This window comes from Zerene cesonia, chromosome 4, assembly GCF_012273895.1.
Source record: "Zerene cesonia ecotype Mississippi chromosome 4, Zerene_cesonia_1.1, whole genome shotgun sequence".
Taxonomy (NCBI): Eukaryota; Metazoa; Arthropoda; class Insecta; order Lepidoptera; family Pieridae; genus Zerene; species Zerene cesonia.
Window position 1 is genome coordinate 3,046,167 of NC_052105.1, and position 17,155 is coordinate 3,063,321.

General features: G+C 31.8%; 1 protein-coding gene across 1 annotated transcript in view; it reads right to left on the reverse strand.

The window, feature by feature from the left end:
* Positions 1-13,665: 13,665 nt before the first annotated feature.
* LOC119839628 (gonadotropin-releasing hormone receptor) overlaps positions 13,666-17,155 on the reverse strand; it is a 32,816-nt gene continuing 29,326 nt past the window's right edge. The window contains exon 6 of the mRNA XM_038366024.1: positions 13,666-14,411. Coding sequence (XP_038221952.1) covers positions 14,282-14,411 — 130 coding nt within the window. The 3' untranslated portion in view covers positions 13,666-14,281. The remainder of the gene's footprint in view (positions 14,412-17,155) is intronic.

Sequence of the window (17,155 nt, forward strand, 5' to 3'; positions counted from 1 at the left end):
TTTTTTTTTTTTGTTTTTTATAAATTGTGTTTTAAAAACTTAATTATTCGCCAATAAATAGTATTATTATTCGCCAATAGATGTCAGGAAGAGTCATAATAAATTGGGACTACTCAAACGCCTCCTATTTGTTAAAAAAGTAAGTTTAAGTCGATAAAACACGAATATGACATTTTCTAAAAAAGATTCCTAGCTAGATCGATTTATTGCCCCCGAAACCCCCTATATACTAAATTTCATGAAAATCGTTGGAGCCGATTCCGAGATTCCAATTTTTTTGCTCGTTTAAAGATGTAAGATTTTTTCAATTATTTCTATAATATTTAACAATTTCATAGTATTCTAAAAGCTGACAATTGGCATAAACCTGCAATGTATAATCGAGAGAAAAGACCCAATGTCATATGAGCACTCTGCTTATAACCGCAGAACTAATTGAGCTAGTTGTTAAACTATATTTTCATTAAATGTTGTATCCCCTTAGTCAATGTTTGCATCCCCAAAGCATACATAAAGTGACGACTTTATGCATACATGGCTTAGAGTAAATAAAACAAAATAATTACCCCTTGGTAGTTGACTTTTAATTTACTGAAACCAATTTTTAACTATGGATTTAAAATTATGAATTATATTAAAATTAGTATGTATATAATCAGTATGTACTTAGAATTTATTTTAATTACAAAATAATCACCTGCTCGTTTACTTGCTTTTAACATAAAAGGGAGCAAAAAAATACTAGTATAACCCATGCTTTTTATATAATCACATTTATTTTTGTTGTTAACTGTAGTTTGTAGAGTTAGAATATCAGTATTTTAATACACCGTCAATATGTTCCTACTAGTAAAGGTCTCACAAACATCTATATTTAACATATCATATCCTATGCTTAATGTTTATCCACATATATTTGCATATCCCTTTAATATCACAGTCCGCGAGCCGCTTGTTTGATTTAAATGTACTCCCTACCTACATTTCAATAGATTTTATCTGACAAAATATTTACGGAACAAAAAAATAATTTCAAATAAAATTCGTGTTTGTTCCCTCTCTTTTGCATCAAAAGAGAGGATTCCAATCTCAAACAATACAACCTATTTATTTTAGTATGCTATGAATTAATATCAAGCTTCTCTTACACGTGGTCATAATAATAATTATTCGAGAACTTTCTCTGACTAAAAGGGGTTAATTTACTGAGGGTTACCTCAAGGGAACGTTATTGCATTCTATTTACTACAACGTTAAGGGCGTTTAGGCTGTGGTCTAGTAATATTAGATGGTGGTAATTTGTGTAATAATATAACATTTTTAGTTCTTACTAAGTCTCCGTTCAATCGTTCAATTTTAATGATTATTGAGTTATGTATTCGCAAAAGTATTTATCAACAAAAATTAATTTTAGCTAAATTTTAATATGCCAATAACAACAACCATGCTTATTGGACTGAACATTTAGTGTGGGAGTCGAGTTCGGAGAGTAGGGAAGCCGAAGGCCTGTACTCTATTCTTGTATTCTTCCTAGTATTTTCCTCGATTCCCCCAATCAATCCTTTCTTTATCAAGTAGCCAGTAAAGTAGGCAATGGGAAATGATGGTTGCTTACTATTAAGTGGCCAGCACCAAGCAAAATGTATGCCAGATATAAATAGCACAGCGTGAATAAATGTGTATAAATGAAGTGAATGAACTCTAAACTCTCTAAGTTTTTTCCATAGTTCGGGGAAAATCTTTTGTATACAAGCTGCTACATTACATTCAGAATTCTTTTTAAATAAAGCATAAGGAACAACTGTGAAATATTTACAAACATCCAAAAGAAAAGGGTCAGAATCAACAAAGTAATTGTACAACGTTGAGCATCGTTATAAAATGTTTTTCCACTGCGTAAGCCGGGTTTAAATACAATAGAAATGGACTTGATGAAGATATAAAATGGATAAAAGAATGCTATTACAGCTGATAAGTTTAAATTGATACTCAAATGATATTGTTTCTTCAAATAGGCGTATTATTTTTTCAAATAGGCCTATAAAGTTCAAACAGGTCTATTAGACCTAAAATAACAGTGTTTCAGTGTGGATTGCACCTTAAGGGCACTTTGTAATGACGCTTGGATCTCAATTAGGATGACGTTATATGGACAGGATAAGGCGAGGATTCTAAATCGAGATATATGTATTTAAAAGGTCATATATATATATACATCAAATACATTGCTTCCTTTTCCTCACTCTTCCCAGTCCATTCTTTATTTACAGTCGTCAATTCTTCCTTTATTTATTTCCTCTTAAAAGCGGGCATCGCATTCGCAGAGCCACTAACTCTGCGAATGTTCATGGCTGATGGTGATCGCTTACAATCGGGCGGACCATCAGATCAGCCACCCGCTATGTTATAAAAAATACACACGTGCTTAAGTTACATCATGTGGCGTAAAGTGTACTTTACATGCGATGATGAAGATAAATTTTACTTACTTTAACTTTTATATTCTGGTACTTCTGGTAAACCCCAAAACCCTGAACTAAATAAATGAGTTAATGAATTGTATTATTTGCAAGAGCTAATTACAACTCAATGTTCTTATAGCATTTGTTACCAGTAATCTCTTCCAAAGCATTAATTAGTACTAAATACTTGTATTTTATACAAGTCATCGCTTACGTCATTTACCAAGTGCCTTTTCTTTTTGGGATGTTAAACACTTGACCCTTTCTAGTTCTCTCAGAGTACATAAAAACAATGTTGGGTAATCAACCCAGTTATAGAACAGATTTATTAGTCTATGTCATCTTCACAAGTGAACTATCAAAACATAGGAAATTCCGGTTAAAAAAGTACATGAAATCATTCAAGGTCGAATACTGTAGTAGATGAGTAGATATTTTTTTCGGTTATAGTTCGGTGCATTAAAATGGAACAGGTTAGCGCTCTGATGCGCGCTACGTACCTACGCGTTCTGGTTTGGCAAAGTCATATATTATCTAATTAATTTTTTTTTTAAGAAATAGTCATCATCAGCCCATATATGTTCGCACTGCTGGGACACAGGAATCCTATGTGGGTTCAGGCCATAATCCGCCACGCTGGCCAAGTGCGTTGGCAGATGTCACATGTCGTCGTACTTTTGATTTTTGGACATGTCGGTTTCCTAACGATGTTTCCTTCACCGTTTTAAGCAGTGGTGATGTTATCAATGTGCAAAAACAAAATACTGTGAGTACGTAGATTTTGTAAATTAGTAGGATTATTTTTTTCATTCTGTGCAATGTGCAAATGAAAAAAATAATCCTTAACAAAATTTGTACTATTTTAATATGATATTGACGAAATTTATCAATGACATATACTATGTGTAAAATGCACAACGGAGTTTTTAACCGAAATTCACATATAAAATAAAATATCAGTCGTATACCAGTATCGCTGAAATAACATATTATTTAAGTAACATGGTTATTCATCAAAAAAATATTACAATGTCAAAGAAACGGAGAAAGTAAATGTAATGATTTTCATCTAAAGATAATAAGATCGTTAGGTACGTGTTACGTTTAGGAGGGATGTCACTGTAAAATTGACAAGACCTTTATGTTATAATCTATCCCGCGAGATTTTTATCTGTCAGAAAATTGTGATCCGTAACATACCTACTTACGGCTACAACACATACAATTTAACACATTTTTTTGGTAGATTATATCATATATTACAATCTATCGTAGTGATGCGAAAATTTTATGAAGTAACTCGTTTTTCTTTTATTTGAAGTCAGGACAAAAAACAACATATCCAATGACAATTTTCATTTTATTTTAAGCATAAATAATTTTGATTATCTACCACACATTTCGGAAGGTGCAACTTCCTTACACGTTGGGAAGTGTAAAGATGTGGAAGAGATTGGTCCCTTAACAATGGAAAATCAAGGGTCCCAGAATCATGAATAAAGTATAAGCATGCGTAGGTTACCATCTGTACTGGCGTTACGTAATTCGGAAATTAATTGGTTCATCAATATGAATAATTAACGTGTTACAATTCTGTATTATATCTCATATAATTTGCAGGCCTGGTGCGCTTCAATGTTCGACTAAATTTGCATCAATTAAATAACAATTGAGCAGTCGTAGCTCAGTGGTTAGGAAACTAGACTTCGAAGGGTGTGTGGAGGGCTATTTGGATTACTGGATGCGAATTGTCATTTCAATTTATATGAATACTATTCGCATCACCACTGTTTAGAACGGTGAAGAAAAGCATGGCGAGCAATTTGAATTAAGGTATTAATAATATCACATAACTATTCAAATTTATTTTTTATTTTTTGCAATGATATTTATTTACCAATATAAAACGTTAAACTCAAAATTACGATTGCCATTTAGTAGTTATACACTTTAAAGTGTCTTACCTCTTAGCTAAAGCCAGTTAACGTTTACATAAACGATCTTTTACGTTTTTCATTATTGTCATCAATCTTACGCACACGTGGTTATAAATAGCAGAACTTTGTTTTCAAACATACATACGTTACGGAGAAAGAAGCTGAGATTGTTAGGTACGATAAAGTTAGGAACGACTTATAGGATAGCCTGATCAATTGGCTTTTTCCTTTGGGATTGTCATTTGCGCTTTTCGGGATCATGAAAAACGACGGCTTATTATTAGACGAATTGCGAACTTTCCCGTATTAGCGATACTGAAGTCTGTATAAATTTAGGTTGTAAAAATATTGATAGAATAAAAATGTGATATTAAAAATATGCTAGAATTTTACACAATATCGATTAGGTAATGTTTTTATACAAAACTAATTAATTAGTGAATGAAATGTTCGAAATAATAAAAATATATTTAAAGATGTACAAATCTTATTACACAATAATAGACAATGACGTTATTATAATGTTGTTAATTATCATAACAATTATGAGTACGTCACGGTATGAAACTGAAAGAATAGAACAAATTCGATTACTGAGGCAGGTTCATGGGTGGCCGAAAGACGTGGTTTCGAATACCGCCTCGTGATCGAATTTATTCTATTCTTTAAAAACTTCTCATTTTTGGTCCTACCAGACGAGAGAATGGAAGCTAGAGAAGCTGGAAGTAGACAAATATACTTGGAGAAATAAAAGCACAGCTTGGTCATTTGGAACGAATTGATGAGGAACGAGAGCTGAAGAGAACATACTTGAGAGGACCATCAGACTGATGCCCGGTTGGGCGAGGTAAGTATTGCTGGCGTGGTCGAGGTGAGGTGGACGTACGCGTCGTAAAGGCCAACAACTGGCAAGGGACCGAGAGAGCTTGCTGTACCGGGCAAAATAGAGAGGCCCTCGTCTCGCAGGCCAAAACCCACTTCTGGGTTTCAGCGTCACAGGAGAGTAAGTAAGTAGAGTACAGTAGCGTTAAACTTTTTCATCTCCTCTTTTATGTCCTTTTTAAAACTTTCTCATGAATTTCTATACACGGAGGGTACTTGTAATAAAATTATTATTATTTTAAATTAACTTTAACTGATTACCGAAATGTAAAAACAATAAATTTTTCATCATTTTTAAATTGTTAATTTAACACATTCTGGACTAGCATTATTTAGACAGCAATAATTTAAAATTAAATACTAAGCTCAATGAAGATCGTTTTATAACGGTATCCTGTGCACTAGCATTAAAGGCATGTCGCTGCAAAATTTTGTATTGGGCCTTTGTATTGTGTAAGACCTTTAATATTGGGTCGATCAATATGATATAATATCAAATCTTTTCGCTATCTGACATTAAATACAATGTAACAGTCCATTTGCAAGATTTGTATTCTTCGTAACGATTTCCTATTCTTGGGACAAAGGAAAGTAATTATGAAGTGAAACAAAGGTATCACATAGGTAAGAAAAGGTCAACTTTTGTTACTAAGTTGTGTGGATTTGTGATGTGATATCTCTGTAAAGATTGTGATTCTATATATTTCTCAATAACGTAGAGCGAATTTATATACAGTTGCTCGTGACATTAAGCAAAAGTTTGAGTTGACTTTTTTGCGTCGTTAAAAGTAAAAAAGGCATCGTGAATCTATGATCATGGATAAATATCTCAGCAAATTATCCTAAATAACCCTGTTGTATACAAACTACCGAAATACAAAGTAATTTCATTGTGGGTGTTAATAGGTCTTATCCCATGTCTCTAACAATCTGGTTAGTCATTCTGTTCATTTATTTTCATGTCGTAAAACATAAGGGGAAAGGCGAGGACGAGGGTATGGGTCTCCGGCTCCCCCACTCACCATACGGAATACAGTAGCTTTTACATTTTACTATATCACGCTGATTTTTTGGGGGGTGTGGTTCCTTTTCCGGCCATGGCCATGTACCATGTATGAAAATATTTACCATTTAAAGACATTTTGATTAATATGTATGTCTATTACACATGCAATAAATTAAAAGAATCGTATTCAAGTAAGTAAAACGTAAATTTTGTAAAAATAATACTATTTGAAATCATATCGAGCAAGCTCATTAGTAAGTGTCTTATGACTGACCTAATGTCCCATGGCCCCTATGTGGGGCAGAGGGCGTCCACAGTGCGCCGCCATCGTCTTCCATCCTTAGCTATGATCTTCCGTTCTGGCCACGTCAACCCGATCGCGTTTGCTTCCGCCGCCACCGAATGACGCCGGAATTGTATAGGCTGGCCGCGCTTTTTTTTTTCTTGTGGAGATCAGTGCTTGCCTTGTTATATCCGACGCATTCCATCTGAGAGTGGCCTATCCGTGCCATGACAAATTCATTCATAGAGCATTTTATTAACAACATCGCAAACTCCTCCATCGTAGTGTACTATAGAGAAACCAATTTATCCAATTTCCGGCTAACTTAGTCTTCAATTCGAAATTAATACGATTTGCACCAACTACTTGGTTTTAAACTTACTTTTCAATATGGAAACTGTTCATTTCTATTTCTTATAAAAACGTAATGATAATACTAATTTATTTTTTTCATTTATATTTGAATAATTACACACACAAAAAGGAAATAATATGAAATACGTATAATTTTAAAAATGTTACAATTCTTTAATTTCAAATTTATAGCCAAAGGGTTAAAATTCTAGTAACAAATAATTATGATGACTAAGTAATATTTAAAAATTCAATTATAATACATTTTTCCAACTTAAATCGTTTGGCAGTGAAACTGCGTTTCATATATACACACAATGTCATTGATTTATTATTGTCTGCAGTAATAACTTACTGACCTTACCAAAATGTAATATTGTATTCTTCTTGTACTAGAAAGTAAAACTATATGCGTTATAATGTATTCACAATCGATTACATATTTTATAAACTTAATCGACATTCGATCTTTGTTTTACCACTTTTAAATTATTTTTTCCTGTACTGACATTATCAACGATACTCCTTAAAGCTAACGTGACTAAATCCAGAGGTGAATTTTTAATTGAAATATAAACAATTATATCGATAAAGTGTTAATGTCTCAATGTTTATATCTATATATACTTTAGCTACATATTATATATCTATATAGTATTGTAAGAAATAAAAAAGGTATGTATTTAATATTAGTTTGATCGTAATATAAATGTACTGCAATTCTTTACAACTGTCGCAAACTGTAGTCACAAAGACTATTAAAAAAGTGAGGGTAGTTGGGACTAACATTGTATAAGCAACGCTCAAACACCACACAGAAGTACAACACCGCCACAGAAGACCGGCGTGAAATAGCATGTTGCTGTGTTTCGTTCGGTGAGTGGGGGAGCCGGAGGCCCATGGCCTTTTCCTTACCCTTCCCAGGCCTTTCCTTGTTTCCTCTGATCAATCCTTTCCTAATCTCTTTCCAATTTGAAGTCGGCAATCGAGGAGTAAGGTCTGCTATCGACCTAATGTTAAAAAACACATATAAACTAATCTAGCGCATGATACATTACCCTAATTTCATATTCTGATGATGTACAGATACAATACGTAACAGCATCCGCTAGCACGCGTCAAGGAAACCCGTATATGGTGATTGACGTTAAACATCTTGATAAACGCTATTGAGATCATTGATAAGCTAATTAAACGCTTACTATGTAGAGATTAGAGCGTAAAATTAATCCTCTTAACATTGAGTTTGGCTGCTTCTGGTATATTCGTCGTATAAACTAATTTTCCCTATTTCACCTATCACTTTTTCAGTTGAAAAGAAAGCTAGTGTTTTCCATGTCTCCATATAATATAAATATATTTTTATAATTTAATTTAACCAAATTGAGTTAAATTTTACAAATAATCTTACAGAGTTACTTTCATATGACTAACACCTAATATATTCCTTATATAATTCCTTAACACATTCTACCATTAAAACAAACAAACTGGCTTTAAAAGTTCTAGCGCTATAATAAACTCAAACCTAAATAGGCTTATGTTATTATGTTATAAAACAGACGTTGTACATATTGTGTTCACGAAGTTGTATTAAAGATTGAATTATAAGAATACTCACTTCTTGGATAATTATGTTAAATTTTATATGGTATAATTGTCAACAAAAGAAGATAATAGGAAACGACAGGAGTCTGTATTTATTAGAAAGTTTCAGGTACAGCAGAAATATTGGCAAAATATTTAGAATGTATAGAATCTGGAAATTTTTTAAATTTTAATCATCCTACAAAAAGCAAGAAAATCTTTTTGTTAGCAAGTTCCATCTAGCGAACTAAAATATTTTCTTAAATATGCTTTCTTCTTGACACCAATCTTGTCTCGACGGTATTACCAAGGAGTGCCAAGCCATTCAATCAGTAGTTGTTATATTGGAGAATAATGAAAAACATTGTTTAAGGTTATACAAACTCTTCGTCATTTATAATAAATGCAACATATTCATTGCTTATTACATTTAAATATAACAAATGGCGAGTATATAAGTTATTAGCGTGTGGCTATGAATCGGACGTAAATTCATTCCAGCAGATATTTTCGATTTCTAACGCTTAAAGGACTCTTCATTACAAATACATTTTAAAAATGTTCATATAACATTAGGTAAGCTAATTTTAAAACCACGCTTATTAATATAAATTTGAGACCACAAGCTACATGATTTCAATTTAGTAACTCAGTGCTAACGATTTCTTTCATACCTACTGGTATAGATACATGTTCGACCTACTTCCGTGTTGATTCATGATGCATGAATGAATGAGTCCATTCTACACACAATACCAGTCTAATATAAAATAGCATCCGAATACACATTCGTGGAGGCCATTGTTGATTTCTACGGAACGTTGAAACCGATTTGATTTGGGCACGCCATTTATTTGTAAGTATTTATCATTTCGATAAGAATGAAACTTTCCTAATCCTTATTTGTCATTTAGCACAAAAAGTTTCATCAATTTATTTTATTTCAAAGAGTTTGATCAAGTAAGAACCCTTCAGCCATATTATCAAGAAAATTTCAATGTATTTTTAAACGTTTTGTAATAAGTTGACTTAGTGGAAATTATTATTAATGCTTATATAACTTTTGTTAGAAATAATGTTATTTATCGGTTCAACTTTGTTACGAATTTCGTTCTAGATGTTTCGAATCGAGATAAGTAGGCTACAAATGGCCTAAGGGAATGCCTTAGGCCATTTGTAGCCTACTTATCTCGACTATCGTGTGTAACAGACAACAGCTGGAAATTCAAAGCATTTCTATATCAGACAGTAAATTTTATTTACAACACTTATTTCAGTTTTTAAAATAATTTGCAAACGTCGTGTAAACAAAAATTTGATACTTTTAAAAACCTTTGCTCTATTTGTCTGGAAAATGAGTAATTAATGTTCATCATCCATTCACATCGAACTCAAAATGTTTTACGTAATTGAGATGAAATAAATAATACAATTTATAATATCAGCGCTAAAGGATTACCTACTGACATAAAAACGCTAAATTTATTCAATACACAACAGAAGCTATGCAAACTTATGCAATTTGGCCACGAGACTGCCAATATTCTATTGAAAGTTTTACATTTCGATCAAAGAGCGATTTCATAATGAAATAATACAGTTTGAAGTGCATTTCAATTGATGCTATCACCTAAATTGATTTGAAAGTAGTCCAACTACGTATTATATTAATAAAATAGACGCTCGTCCCGGCTTCGCACGGATATCCAGATTTCTGTTTTATCCCAAGGGAGTATTTAATCGTAAAAAAGTACCCTATCAGCCAAGTTGGTTGCCCTATCTGTATACCAAATCACATCAAAATCCGTTCAGTAGGTTAAGCGTGATTGACGGAGAAGCATCCAAACATACAGACTTTCACATTTATAATATTAGTGTGATTATTATATTATAATATCCAGCACCTACCAAATTACACGTTCTCATTATCATTAGCCAACTGTAAATTTATTTTATCCCTGAAAGCATCGATCTTAAAAAAAACTTGTACAAGTAAACAAAACAAGATTTTCAGAAATGTATCCAACTAATGATCGACCTTGGCATCTGGCGTTATTTGAGCGTGGGCTGCAGAAATCTCCTTTATCTTTATTTGCCTGGATTATCTTATTTATACCAGCCGTTATAAAGCGATGGTGTAATAATTAACTCATGCCAATATTACAAACCGTAACTAGCTAATTTATTAAAGATGTTTTTAAATATTTCAATTTTATCCACTCTGAATTAAGCCCAAATGACACTTTATATCGAACTTAAAAAGAATCATGCGAATCGGCTCAAAGCCCGCAAAGTTATCGAGTTACATAAACAAATAACATTTTATTAAGAATAAATATTGTTTTTGTATTTTTATGGCAGCACAATAAAGAGTTTAAATAAAAAACATGCACGCATTTTAAGAACCCTTTTTCGTTTGGGATCGTCAATTAAAATTTACACATGCTGCACTGATGTCCATTCGAAAAGACATGTGATTTTTCTGATACTAGAGTTAATAGTAACTAACTGTACCTACTTTTTCATATATTATGGCATATTTACACATTCGCCTTTTCACTCTACGAAACATTCATCATCATCATCATCTTCATCAGCCCATATATGTTGTCCCTGCTGGGACACAGGCCTCCTATGAGGGTTCAGGCCATAATCCACCACGCTGGCCAAGTGCGGGTTGGCAGATGTCACATGTCGTCGAACTTTTTGATCCTTGGACATGCCGGTTTCCTCACGATGTTTTCCTTCACCGTTTTAAGCATTAGTGATGTTATCCACATGCGGCGATAAATTGAAAAATCAATTTATTTCCTGCACGCTCGCCCGGTCTCGAACCCCGACTTATCGATTTCGAAGTCCGAGGTTCTCACCACTGAGCTACCACTGCTTTTTATGAAACATTAGTACATTAATATTATAGCAAACCACTGTATACGTATAATATAGCACGCTTTGCGTTATCGCTGAAGTCCCAGTTTATTAGGTGGAGCTATTGATTAAAATAAGAAGAAGACGTATTTACCACAGTAAGTTTGTGTTCGCTATCCGTGCCCTGAAAAAGCGGTTTTAACGCGAATTCGAATCTCAAAGCGAATAGCAAGGGAACTGCTTACACGTCATGCTTGTTAGTCGAACGATTGTGTAAATGTACCATCATGTACACAGTAAAGTTATAGCATTCGTTTTATTGGATAGTAGGTTAAAGAAAAATGTTTGTTAAATGCGCACACCGATTAATTACCTTTCTTTTTTTATTATTCTTCAAGCTTCACTCACGAGGCGACTAGGTTTATATATTTAATGTATTTATATTTTTAAGTATGTACAGTAAATTACTAAAGCTTATTATCGAGATAATGAATTCAGAATCTGTAGGTCTTATAATAAGCATTTTCAACGCTTTTTTAGGTATTAAAATCTTCAGTGTATAATTCGTTTTAAATTTGTTTTTATAGTAATATCTATGATTATGTCATGACTAAGCGCTGAATAAAACCTACGTATTCATCTCATCACAAAAACGAAATATGTTTTCGATTTGACTTATTTTTATTTGGTTTTGTTACTCGATAACTCAGTGGGTTTGATAAGTAATTTTTGTAATTTGAAATTTGGAGTTGTACCTCCACCCTATAAACGAAGAGGTTAACAGATCGACTGTATTTTATTGTGCTTAACTTAAATGCTGGTGCTTACAATGTAGTACTCATTTAATTTAAGTCTAGTTCTAGAAATTTGATGGCTCTTTTGTTGAAAATGATTATTTGTAGATGTAACAGTTCGTCTTAGGTGAAAACCAATTGAAGGCACGGATCACAGCCAAAATTAGTTGTGAAGTTGAATTCGTTACATCACATTGAAAGTCTAACATCTGGATCAAAGACGTTGAGTCCACAACTGAAATATTGAACCGCAGGTACACACAGAGCGGTAAGTCAAACAGTTCTTTGCAAAGTCTTTCATTGTTTATTGCCTTTTTGTCGTCGAAATAATTCAGTCGTACATAAGTTGTTTGCTGGTTATTTTCAGGATTGGTGTTAAGGATTTCAATGTTTGATAGGAATTTCATTAGGTCGCGGTATCTATTTAAATTTGTTTAAACTGCATTACTGGTGTCTATTTTGAAAAAATACAAAATATATTGCAATCCATACTTAAATAAACACAATTTTCTTTTCTTATAACTGATATATTATTGCATAGCATCCACGTGTAAATAATTATTGAATAATTAATCGAAATATAAATAATACATTAAATAAGAGTCATACTCGATATCTTGTTTTAATACACATCGTTAGGTACAAATACAAACCGTACCAAAACCCATACAAAATAATCTCTCAAGATAATAAATGAAATGAAAAACTGGCGCAAAAGAAATTTATTCTTAAAGATTTTGTTAGCCAGTTTTTACAGGTGATATTAAAGTTCAATTGTCCAATGGCGATTCGTACTAAATTACTCATTTCTCTAAATTAAGATATGTAGGATCCTACTAATATAAACGTGAGAGTTTGTAAATATGGATGGATGATTGTTACTCTTTCACGAAAAACTACTGAATGAACTTTAATTAAATTTTACAACAATATAGCGAATACGTCAGAAAAAGACATGAGCTTATAAATACTTGCTATTGTCTGTGGGTTCGTCCGTGGGTGAAACAACGCGGCACAGCTACATGTTCAAACGTTATGATTTATATTTTTGTTTGATAAGAATGAAGTATTTTACTTATACTTAAAGAATTTTCGAAAGAAAGCAGAAACATTACAAAGCAGTCCTAACAATGTACAAGTTGTATCGAGAATTTTTGTATATAATGTACAAAAACGGTCTATGTGTATTTTTATCTTATTGAATGTCTTTCCTTCCTTAATATAAGACCATGACAATATTTTCTATAGAACGATATAGGTATTGTGTCATAAAAATATGACGTCAGAATAGAATTTGAAAATAAAAGCCCATAATAAATAGTATTTTTTATATCGATAACAATAGCGTAACTGGCAATATGTTAATTTGCAATTATTAGTTTCTTATTTACAATAAATATATTTACAAATCATATATATTTACGCAATGCAACAATTAACAGTGTTCAAACTGTTCATAAAACTTACATTAACATTTAATAATTTAGGTCATGTTATAAATTATAAATAATCTACAAATATATTAGAATTAATTCTAGGATGAGATTATTCAATCGTTTTCTAAGTTAGGTACATTAGTACAATCTGGTGAGATATTTTATCAATAATAAAAAGATGTCGCACCATATATTATCTTTCAGCAAAAACACGATATTTTTAAATATCATTATATTCAGTGTTTATATTTATCGTACCTCAACTTTCCCAGAAACTGTTCAATACACGTGGTAGTTGATCACAAGAAAGATATTTGAATTATTCATAGATGCTTAGCCCCACAGTGTGTTCTGGAAAAATCCTTTATAATAAAATATGATAAAAGATATTGAACAAATGAATGTGTCATCGTCGTGATAAATTAGTGTTGAGTTGAATGGGTTGAGTTTTTGATAACAATTTTCATCCAATTTGCACTCACCCATTTTACGACAGCTAAAATTCACATATTAATAACTAATTTCTTAACAAACACTTGCATAGACATCCTTTTCCATACACAATTTATAAAACACGGAATAAATTAATAATATTTACAAATTCGACGAGCATTCCTTACTTTCTTCGCGAATTGTCCACTTGTCAATACGAGGTTTATTGTTAACGTTATGTTATAAAAGACTGACGTTTTGACCGTTCGTGTATTTCGCTGAGGACCGTAGAGATCTGATCGTAGTAAGCCTGACTGAAGAAGTTTGCTCGCCCCGCCGGAATACAGAGGCTTGGTGGCCACCTGATTCTCTAAAAATAAAATGTATATTAAAGATGACTACTAAAGTAATTAGTGTCTTAAAGGATGAATGAGTATGACCATAAATTTAGGGAAGCAAAATATCGCTTTAGGAGGGCACGGGAAGGTATCTACAAAAATTATCAAACCTTAAATTTTTATATATTCATTGATTGATTGAGGTATGAATAATAAAAGTGCTATGTCAAAGCCCTAGGAGTGCAATGGTGTTTCAGTTACGTGTACCATAAATGAAAAAAAAACACTATATCAGATTAACTAATGTCGTAAATAAAATCTAATAAAGTATGTTAACTTCCATAAAATAATGTCGATTGTGATATTCAAATAAAACTCATTAAAAGACTTTTGAATATATAAAAGACAGAATATTATGTCGCTATCTAAAAACTAAAAATGATGAGGCAATTGTTACTTGTTCGAAAAAATATTTGATGAAATATATATGTCATAACAGATTAAATATTTTTCACTCAATTGAGAAAATCAATTTGCGAAAATAATAATTATAATTTTTTTCTATTAAACATTAATATAAAATTGGGGCACAGTTAACAGAAAAGGTTAAGGTTAAAAAGATTTTTAGCATTTTATACAGCCAATTCCATTACTTATTTGAATAAAAATAAGAAATATTTATCCGAACGACATTTTAGCTTCGAAGTTTTTCTAGATTACAAGTTTTATAACCATAAATTTGTTCCCTCGTGAATTTCAAATCGTGATAAGTATTTTTCTGTCTCGGATATTTTCTCTTACTTATCTCCATGAAAAATGAGGGTAATGTAATTAGAATAAAATTAGGACTTTACACACTAAAACCTAACATACTATGACCGTAAAGAACATGTGAGGATTGGAGAGCATAACGATATACTCTATTCTCGTTGATGGAACGATCTAGTGAGCATTGTCTCATACTTTTCAATACAAAGAAATGTATTTTTGTCTTACACCTTCTTGTTACGGTCATAATAGATTGTAGTAGGTACAATCCTTTATTAAACAGATATGAGGTCGAAAAATATCGAAATGATTTATTTTGTTATGTAGGTGTCAGGAAAATATTTTAGTAAATCTCAGCATTACTTTCATCATAAGTGTATTCTTGCTAAATAATATATTTTAATAGTAATTGCTTTATAATTCGTCAGGCTATTTGTCTAACTTAATTGACAGGGTCGACAGATCCAATTATAATTGGAAATTTCGCGGTAAGCCAAATTATTAACGTCTCTTATAGTTCATTAAGAAGCTACAACGGTTGCGTTTCTCAGAGAACAAATTTTTATGGTGGAAGTTCTTCTTATGTGTAATATTTAAAATAATGAAATGAAAATGTTACCATTCGCAATCATTATTTATACTCTTCTATTTAACGATAAATTTAATTCACAAAATAGCGTAAATGGCCTGATTATTTACATAAACAGGAATTATTAACAGTAAAGGTCTTGAGTCAATTCAAAGTTTTAATTGAACTTAAAAGCTGTTAATAGGACGTTTTGTTAACGATTCAGCTTCAAATAATACCTAAATTATTACCTAACTTACCCGGCTATTACGTTGTTATATTATTCGGTTTAAAATATAAGTTGAATACCTTTATTTTACTTGCTTTTGCCGTTGATTGCATAAATATGCGGATTTGTATGAATACTTCATTATATTTTACTGCGTCAATAAGAATTTGTTACATTTGATATTGAAATTCTATATCTTTAATATAAAAGGAGCCAATTTTGCAGTCCTAATCGTGATATACTTAAATACTTAACAAATGACGGATCTTCGATAATAAAGAGGGTCCGATACGAAATTTTATGGATAATTGCAATAATAAAACTGTAATCTCGTTGAAACTATGAAGGATTTTACTTAAACGTAAAACAATAAATTGTTTCTTTAAATTTAAAAATAGTTGTAATGTAGTGGGACAATTAGTAAAATGAAACCACACAACTAGGTATCGTACAAAAGTTTCTTCACTAAAGATTGAACATATAACAGTAATCTTACTCCGTATACGACAAATCTAAAGGCAAATTCAAATGTGTTTTGGTTATCAATTTTATCCATAACACGACGAAATATTACTCCAAAAAACCGGCTTTCCCGAGATTTTTCACACAACTTTTAATAACGTATCAAAAGCTGTAAATGTTATACGAAAAAGAACTTGCCAACTCCCAGAAAATTGCACGGGATGAAACATTACAATAAGAATACGATATGAGTTTTGCTAATCCCAGAGACGCGTGTTGAAAGCTTATAAGCCATCCTAAGTAAAGAATAGTAAATGGAACTAACCACGCCGTGATCACGTCTAAATTTTCCTCTGCCTAAGTAAACCATTTTTATAAGTACTTTGGACCTGACATTGCCTGTAAATCCACACTCTACAGCTATTAAACGAGTTAATCTATTTTTGTTTGCTTAGAGGAGTGCGTCTGAGTAATATATGTAATTTTAAAAATGTAAATAGAAACTGAAAGGGTCTTCTACTTTTGTATTATTTTTTATAGTACATACTAACAATAATTGGTATAAAAAAATGTATTGAATTTTTCCAATGTATAAAAATTCGTAATTATTAAGTACTTAGTTCAATAAATAAGAAATAAATTGAACATTACATTCAACTGAAATAAATTACTAAATCATTATGCTTTTGAATGTCCTTACAAACTGATGAATTATCCAAAAATTATATTTTTTATACATAAATCTTTAT